The 9,336-nt window shown below is 44.6% G+C and overlaps 1 protein-coding gene and 1 long non-coding RNA gene across 4 annotated transcripts in view; one reads left to right on the plus strand and one right to left on the minus strand.

Annotated features, from left to right (window-relative positions):
• LOC128341786 (zinc finger protein 595-like) overlaps nt 1-7,726 on the plus strand; it is a 33,707-nt gene extending 25,981 nt beyond the window's left edge. For all 3 annotated transcript variants that reach the window (XM_053288330.1, XM_053288331.1, XM_053288332.1), the window contains one exon: nt 127-7,726. In XM_053288330.1, coding sequence (XP_053144305.1) covers nt 127-1,769 — 1,643 coding nt within the window. In that variant the 3' untranslated portion in view covers nt 1,770-7,726. The remainder of the gene's footprint in view (nt 1-126) is intronic.
• LOC128341795 (uncharacterized) overlaps nt 1-8,616 on the minus strand; it is a 43,451-nt gene extending 34,835 nt beyond the window's left edge. The window contains exon 1 of the long non-coding RNA XR_008314580.1: nt 8,430-8,616. This is a non-coding gene — a long non-coding RNA (uncharacterized LOC128341795). The remainder of the gene's footprint in view (nt 1-8,429) is intronic.
• Between the last annotated feature and the right edge of the window lie 720 nt (nt 8,617-9,336).

Genomic DNA, 9,336 nt, shown 5'->3' on the forward strand with positions numbered 1-9,336 from the left:
TGGCAGAGCCTGCCTCTGCTCTATGTCTTCTATATCCTGTTATTCATAGAGCAGTTCATGGGGCGTTTGCTCCATGCTATGAGGATGTGTTTAACTATGAAGAGGTTTATCTCATTATTCTTGTAGGTGATGAGAGAGAGAGTGAAATGCAGTGGAGAAAACCTGAAGGAAATTGCAAGTGGGGAGAGAAATCCATTCTTTCCAAAGGATCTGATGTGAATGAAATGCCTATCCTGAATGAAAGTCACATTGAAAACAGAAGGAATAAGATCCATTTACATGCAAAAATCTTAACTTGTAAATCAAACAATAGCATGGATCAAAGAATCCACACAGAGGAGAAGCAATTTAAATGCTCAGAGTGCGGAAAGAGGTTCAAGCAGAGCACAGATCTTATTAGGCATCAAAGAATCCACACAGGGGTGAAACCCTATCATTGCTCAGTGTGCGGAAAGAGCTTCAAGCAGAGCACAGATCTTACGAGGCATCAGAGAATCCACACAGGGGTGAAACCCTATCAGTGCTTAGTGTGTGGAAAAAGCTTCAAGCAGAACACAAATCTTGCTGTCCATCAAAGAATCCACACAGGGGTGAAACCATATCAGTGCTCAGTATGTGGAAAGAACTTCAACCAGAGCACAAGCCTTGCTGTGCATCAAAGAATTCACACAGGGGTGAAACCATATCAGTGCTCAGTGTGTGGAAAGAGCTTCAACCAGAGCGCAGGTCTTGCTATGCATCAAAGAATCCACACAGGAGTGAAACCATATAACTGCTCAGTGTGTGGAAAGAGCTTCAGTTGGAGTGCAAGCCTTACACGGCATCAAATAATACACACAGAGGAGAAACCATATCATTGCTCAGTTTGTGGAAAGAGCTTCAACCAGAGCACAAATCTTGCTGTGCATCAAAGAATCCACACAGGGGAGAAATCATATCAATGTCCAGAGTGTGGGAAGAGCTTCAGCTGGAGCGCCAGCCTTATCCGACATCAAATAATCCATACAGAGGAGAAACCATATCAATGTTCCAAGTGTGGAAAGTGCTTCAAACAGAGCTCAAATCTTGCTGTGCATCAAAGAATACACACAGAGGAGAAACCATATCACTGCTCAGAATGTGGTAAGAGCTTTAGCGAGCACACAAATCTTTCTCTGCATGAAAGAATCCACAGAGGGATGAAACCATATCAGTGCTCAGTGTGTGAAAAGAGCTTTAGCCAGAGCTCAAGCCTTAGTTGCCATGAAAGAATCCACACAGGGGAAAAGCCGTATCAGTGTTCAGTGTGTGGAAAGAGATTCAAACAGAGCACAAATCTTGCTGTGCATCAAAGAATCCATACGGGAGAGAAACCCTATCAGTGTTCAGTGTGTGGAAAGAGCTTCAACCAGAGTACAAGTCTTGCTGTACATCAAAGAATCCACACAGGTGAGAAACCATATCAGTGTTCAGTGTGTAGAAAGAGCTTCAGCCGGAGCACAAGCCTTACACGACATCAAATAATCCATACACAGGAGAAACCGTATCAATGCTCAGTGTGTGGAAAGAGCTTCAGTGAACGCACAAATCTTGCTGTTCATCAAAGAATCCATACAGGGGTGAAACCATATCAATGCTCAGTGTGTGGAAAGAGCTTCAGCCAGAGTGCAAGCCTTACACGACATCAAATAATCCACACAGGGGTGAAACCCTATCAGTGTTCAGTGTGTGGAAAGAGCTTCAACCAGAGCACACATCTTGCTGTGCATCAAAGAATCCACACAGGGTGAAACCATACTTTTTGGTATCTGTGACATTTTTCTCACAGGTTCACTCTTTCAACATACATAAGAGAGCAGAGAGTGATCATCTGCCTTTAGTCATGATCTTTTCTGCATGTACTGCAACCCACTCTGTAATATGCTGTTAACTGAAGGATCTTACCTAAGACAAATAATATAAATCGGGTACTAATCTTAATGAGAAGATCACAACCCTATTAAATTCTCAGCAGATGCTAAAACCGTGGCAACTTGCAATACTACCTAGTTCTGACGTTTATGATATTTTTTCATGAAATTATTTCTATAATAAATCCCCATCTGACAACAGCAGGTCAAATGTAGAGGGGCCATATCAGGAAGAGCTGGTTGGATCAGGATCAGCCTTGTAACAACTTGAGATCAGAGTTCTGGGAGGATCTGACCCTCCAATTCAGTCATTGATTGATGCAGTTCCATTTTCAATAGAAATTGTTCTTGAAAGTCAAGAAACTCTTCTATTATATAGATCAATGGAGAGAGCTGGGTCTTTGTATAATCCAGAAAAAAATGATAGGAATTTCTGGGAATTTGTGGCAACTGGTACACAGTCTAATTCCATCTCAGGTGCTTATCTTCTAGCTGAGACATGGTTTCAGTACTTTTCGGCCATTTATGGTAGCACCCAGAATGTGACGACTTATGATTACTCACTTCCTGATCCAGGCCTTCTCCCAGAGTGGGCTGCCATTTCAGGACTAGATGCAAGCAGTTGACTGGTGCCTTGACCCTTGGGAAAGCCCCTGGGGAGGACAGTGGTGACTCTTTGTGGTATTTAAATTGAATGCCCACTGATGAACCCCCATTCTAGCAAGGCTTTTCTCTGGGGGAAAATGGGGGAACACACAAGTGTTGTCAAAGTATTATTTATCCAGTACACAAAAAAGGCAGTACGCAGGAGCCTTTCAACTATTGCCCAATCATCCTCCTGGATGTATCTCCAAAAATGATATACTTGACACCTTATAAACAAGTAGGGGTATTGGGCAGATAGGACGACAAATTGTCACCCAGAGCAGGCAGGCTCCCCTAAGGGTCACAGCACAATAGATCACTGTATCGGCTTGAAAGCCTCGATCCAGAAATATGCTAACAGCCATTAAAAACATGTTTATTTTGCGTTTACTGAACTTTTGTCCATCTTTGATGTTATTGATAGATTTAGACTGTGTGAAAAGCTTGAGGGGACTGACACTGACAGGTGGCTTCTTGGATTACTGATTGAATTGCACTCTAAGCTCACAGCCATGATGACGGTAACTCAACAAGGATCGCTATCCAACCCCCATTTATTAAACAGAGGAGTCAAACAGGACTGTCTATTTGCTCCCTTTTAAATTAATTTTTACATCAGTGACATAGTGCAGGCCATGGAGTACCAGAAATTCTTCTCCCCTTTGGCTTAATGGGTGCAATGTATGCTGCTGATATGGCAAATATGTTGAGATCAGGCTCAGAAAAATGCTGGAAAATTGTGGTTAGACTGGCCAATTTCTGCAAGGAGGAGAAGTTGAGGTTCATCCATGATAAGCCAAAAGTGGTGGTCTTTGGTATTGGTAGAATCAAGCACAGTTGGACAAGTAGTACTCAGCACATAGAGTAATGCTCCTCCTTTAAATATTTGGCTGTCTCTTTTCAGAAATCTCTAACCTGGGCAGTACATCTTGTCAGTATCTGACAAATTACAGCACAGAGTGCATTTGAATATCTATGCTCCGGCAGTACATGTAGCAAAAAAGCAGTTCTTTTCTGCATGCGCTGCATCCTCACACTCATGTCCAGCAGAGTTGTCTAGGGTTTTGAGGGGACTAGTATGTGCCCCTCCTCCCTTGAATTAGAATTTAGAGACATCGGTGACTCACTCTGACACCTTTACTGAGTTATTTGCAGATAAAATCTCTCAGATTCGAGCTGGATTGGATTGCACTGTTGTTGCAGAGTCTATAATGGAGGTATCAAGCAACTCCTTGTATAGTTAGATTGGATCAGTTTCAGTTTGTGACTCCTGAGGACGTAGACAAGCTGTTTGGAGAAGTTCGCCTTACCACCTGTTCTCTTGACCCTTGCCCTACATGGATCATACAATCTAACAGGGAAATTATGGGTCTTGTTACTATAATCAGTTCCTCTCTGAAGGAGGGCAAGGAGGCAATTGTTAGATCAATTTTGAAGAAATCTGCAATGGATCCCTCAGAGCTAGGCAGCCTCTAGTCTTCAATGGTTGGGCAAGGTGATTGAGAGGGTGCTGTTGTCTCAACTCCAGTAGGAAGAGGCAGATTATCTGGACCCTAACATTTGGGTGGGCTATGGGGTGGAGACGGCCCTGGTCAGCCTGATAGATGATCTTCAATTGGGAATTGACAGTGGGTGTGTAACTTGAGTTGGTCCTCCTTGATCTCTCGGTGGCTTTTGATACCATCAACCATGGTATCCTTCTGGACTGCCTTAGGGGTGGGAGATGGGAGGCATTGCCTTGCTATGGTTCTGCTCCTACTTCTCAGGTAAATTCCTGATGGTGTTGCTAAGCTTCCAGATTGTAGCCCTTCAAAGTGAGAGCTAATGAGGTGCTTCACACAAGCAGTGTGAAACGCCACTCTCCCCACACACGAGCTAGCAGCTCATCCTAGCTGGCCGGATCAGCCACCCACATTACCGGCTCCATGATGGAGCTGGTTGAGGCAGCGGGGATCCGGGGCCGTCCAGCCCCCAGAAGTCCCAGAATGCCCCATGTGAGCATGCAGGGCATTCTGGGGAGCCCCCAAACGACGGGAGGCTTGTAGCCTCCCGGTTGGTGGTCTACTCATGAGTTGCTGTGGCGTAGAGCCACACCGCTGTGGCACACGATCAGACAATCGGGGTTTAGCGGGACACTCGCTTCACTGACCTCATTTAAGGCAAGCAGATTAAGCAGGCTTGCCGCCAGGAGCCACATGGCTCCTGGGAGTTCACACGCACTGGAAACCAAGCAGGGCTCCTTTAGCCCAGTTTCCAATGCGCATGAAAATAGCCTCATTATGTGGGGGTCTAAAGGGCTCCATTCTATCTCCAGTGCTTTTTCACATCTACATGAAACTGCTGGGAGATATCATCCGGAGATTTGGTGATAGTTACAGGGTAACTATCAATGTGCTGATGACACCCAGATTTGTTTTTCCATATCAACTTCATCAGGAGATGGCTTAACCTCTCTAAATGCCTGCTTGGAATTGGTAATGGGCTAGATGAGGATTCAACTCAAGTTGAATCTAAATAAGATGGAGCTACTGACTGGGGTTTGGGACCTGAGTGATGGTTTTTGATCTGCCTGTTCTGGATGGGGTTATCCTCCTCTTGAAAGATCAGGTATGTAGGTTGTCCAGTACTTCTGGACAAAATCCTCTCCCTGATATCTCAGGTTGAAGCAATGGCCAGGAGTGCTTTTTATCAGCTTTGGTTGATACACCAGCTGTGTCCATTTTTTGAGACAAGTGACCTTAAAACAGTTGGTTCATATGCTGGTAACATCCAGGCTTGACTACTGCAATGCATTCTATGTTGGGTTGCCTTTGTATGTAGTTTGGAAACCGCAACTGCTGCAGAATGTGGCAGCCAGGTTGGTCTCTGGGGCCACCCGTAGAGACCACATGACTCTTTCAAAAGAGCTACACTGGCTGTCAATTAGTTTCTGGGCAAAATCCAAAGTGCTGGTTATTACCTATAAAGCTCTGAATGGATTGGGCCCAGGGCATTTCAGAGAATGCCACCTTTTTCATGGACCAAGACTACAACACCAAGACTACAACGCCTGGGGCTATTTAGTTTAGAAAAAAGACGACTGTGGGGAGACATGATAGAGGTCTATAAAATCATGCATGGTGTGGAGAATGTGGATAGAGAGAAATTCTTCTCCCTCTCACATAACACTAGAACTAAATTGATTGCCGGGAAATCTAGGACCAACAAATGGAAGTACTTTTTCACACAATGCATAATCAACTTGTGGAATTCTCTTCCACGAGATGTGGTGACAGCCAACAACCTGGATGGCTTTAAGAGGGGTTTGGATAACTTCATGGAGGAGAGGTCTATCAACGGCTACTAGTCGGAGGGCTCTGGGCTACCTCCAGCCTCAAAGGCAGGATGCCTCTGAGTACCAGTTGCAGGGAAGTAACAGCACGAGAGAGGGCATGCCCTCAACTCCTGCCTGTGGCTTCTGGCGGCATCTGGTGGGTCACTGTGTGAAACAGGATGCTGGACTAGATGGGCTTCCTTGGGTCTGATCCAGCAGGGCTGTTCTTATGTTCTTATGTTAACCCCACTGCCGAATAAGCTCCATCAGGGGAAGTCCGGCTGCCATTGCCACTGGATTGCTTGATAGCGACCCAAAACAAGGCCGTCTATCGTCTATATCGTTGCCCTGAGGCTTTGGACTATACTCCCAAATGAAGTTCAAATCTCCCCATCTCTGGTTGTTTTTTAAACAACTTTTGAAGACACTCATTTGGCTTATAGTTTATAATATTTTAGGGTTTTAAAGTTTTATTTATGGTCATTTTAATCTGTTTTATATGATTTTTAGGTTTTAGCTGCAGTTTGCTTTATTTGTAAACCGCCCTGAGATTTTATATGGGATGGTATATAATGCAATAAATAAATACATTTAACAAAGTCCTGTTAATTGCATGACGTACAGTGGGGATTCTTTTAGCATTCTTCGGGGGGGGGGGAATTACTAGCCCCTCCATTTAAAATATTTCATTGCAAAATATTTCCCCAGTTTTTGTGGGGGGCAGAAGTTTGGCGATGGAATGCAAATGTGGTTGACAACTTAGAAATAGTCCAGAATAGTTTTCTGATAAAAATTCTGGGTCTTCTCCCAGATGGCCCTGCTGTGTGCATATAAGAATGGAGGCAGGGCTGCTCTCAGTGTCCTGATACTTCTAAAATCTTTTAAGAAACTTGATAATCTTCTGGAAGGTCATCTATTTATATCTTGTTACTGGCACTATCAAGAGGGGAATCAGTGGCCAGACGTGCTGTCTCATATTCTAAAAAAGTCCTCACTAGAGGAAGTCCTGGGGTAGGGGGGAAATCCATAACTGGCTCCTTGAGTGTGATGCCAGCCAAGACACTGGTTTGGTCCAACATTCACAGTTCTCCCTCTGGTATCTTCACTTCAAGAAAAACAGTTCCATTTAGCAGTTCCTACTTAATCTCACCAGCACACCACTAAGATAGGCATTGCCCTCTGTGTTCTTTGGGGGAAGATTTCCCGAGGTTCCTGTGGAACAGTACCTCTGCCCCTGTGGCCAGGGGCAAGTGGGAGGACATTAAACATTTTCTCCTACACTAGGCTAATCAACTGAATTTGTGAGATTCATGGGTTCCAAAACAGAATGTGTCAATCATTTGCTGGCGAATGCGTCTCCTTATTTTAGTTGTCAAGTGGCCATTTTTTACTCTACTGTCTTTTACATTTAGAAAGAGAGCTGTGCCTGCCAATCCTACTAGACATATGGGTAAGAGTAGTGGTTAGAGTGCTGGACTAGGATCGGGGAGACCCAAGTTCCAATCCCCATTCAGCCATGATACTTGCTGGGTGACTCTGGGTTCAGTCACTTCTCTCTCAGCCTAACCTACTTCACAGGGTTGTCATGAGGAGAAAAGTATGTAGTGCACTGCTCTGGGCTCCTTGAAGGAAGAGCGGGATAGAAAATGTAAATAAATAAATAAATAAATAGAAATTGTAGTTCCAGGATTAGCTCTATTACTCAAATGGTATCCACTAGAGTTGTAACATTTGTCAGGTATTTAAGATGGTCATTCTATCTATATCTCTTTTTATTGTTATGCATGCTGTTTTAGCTATTATGTTTTATGCTATCTTATAATGCTTTAATAGGTGTGTGATGACCTGTGGTTACAACAATAAACTAATTACAACAGTGCTCATAACAAGCTTCAATGAGAGCAGAAGTCATTTTAAAGAAGTTTCCTCTTCTGAAGTTCAAAGCATCTGTGTTAGACTTCCTTGACACTTCTTATCTCACTTATACTATATGCTGAATTTGATCACACTATAGCCATTGTTCCCTAAAGGTTCCATGACAGCAGGGTCTGGCCTTGTGCACCACTCAGGATTAAGTTCAAGGTCACCTTCTCTTTGGTTGGTTCCATGACCAACAGTTCTAGGGCACAGTCATTCAGAGTATCTAGAAATTTGGCCTCTCTGTCACTAACTGAATGTGAATTTACCCAGTGGGAAAGGTGAGGGTTACATACGGCAGAGAGATAGGTCTACCACTGGCTGCTACTTGTTGCTACAGCAACAGTCTGACTTTGTCCCTGGCCTTCAACTGAAATGAGCACTTCAGTTTTCAGGGAGCGTTGGTAGTGTGGTGTAGTAGTTGGGACTAGGACTGGGGAGTAGACTCAAGTTAAAATCCCCATTCAGATAGGAAACCCACTAGGTGGCTCTGGGCCAGTACCTACCTCACAGGGTTGTTGTGAGGATAAAGATAACCATGTACACCACTTTGGGCTCCTTGAAAGAAGAGTGGGTTAGAAATGGACAGCTTTAGAGCTTGATTTCAAGGAAACTTGCATGCTAGGATTGCACTGAAGGGAAGAGGGGGATGAAAGGTGCCATACCTGGTGTCAACATATTCCAGATCATAGATACATCCACACATAGAGACAAGTCTCATCATCATCCCACCCCCATGTTCAGGACCATTGAGGAAGAAACAAGAGGACTGAAAAAGAAACACACAGAGTTGTCCCCACTCAGGCTGAGCCCTTCCCAACACATCTGGAGTTACAAAGGACGTTCTCTTCCTGTTCCTCACTCTTTCTCTGTGAAAGAGGATGGATTTGCAACCAGTCAGGAGAAGAGGAAGCGGTTGGGGGCAGGATTTCCTGCCTAGGCTGCCCACTGACATGCTAGTGCTCCCATCAGGGGGGTAACAAGGCTGGAGTGGGCCCAGAGACAAAATTTTTAAATGGGCCCCTCGCTGATACACACTTCACAATATATAGTCATGTGACTTGCCTCTGGGGGGGCCCTCGAGGTGTGGGGGGCCCCAGGCAGCCGCCTCCCCTTGCCTAATAGTAGTTACGCCCCTGGCTCCCATCTACAAAAGTTATTTTACATAGGGGAGCATGTGATTAGTGCTTAGAGTAGGGCTGCTCAATTTAGGCCCCCCAGCCTAAATTTTGGACTACAACTCCATAATCCCTAGTGACTGTGGCCAGTAGCCAGGTATGGGAGTTGTAGGCCAACATCTGTAGGAGGGTCAAAGTTGAGCAGCCCTGGGTTAGAATGTCTAACTAGGCCTGGGGAGACCTGGGTTCAAATCCTCATCCAGACTTTATTCTCACTGAGTGACCTTGGGCCAATCACTTAACATTCAGTCCAGCCTTTCTCACAGGATATTTGTGTGGATAAAAATAGCATGGAGAAAGATCAGTGTGTATATATATATGTACAAATAAGCACCCCACACCCCGCCTGAAATGGCATAGTCCAGAAGACTTGCAATGCTGCTTCTGATTCGGC

This window comes from Hemicordylus capensis, chromosome 2 (assembly GCF_027244095.1).
Source record: "Hemicordylus capensis ecotype Gifberg chromosome 2, rHemCap1.1.pri, whole genome shotgun sequence".
Lineage (NCBI taxonomy): Eukaryota > Metazoa > Chordata > Lepidosauria > Squamata > Cordylidae > Hemicordylus > Hemicordylus capensis.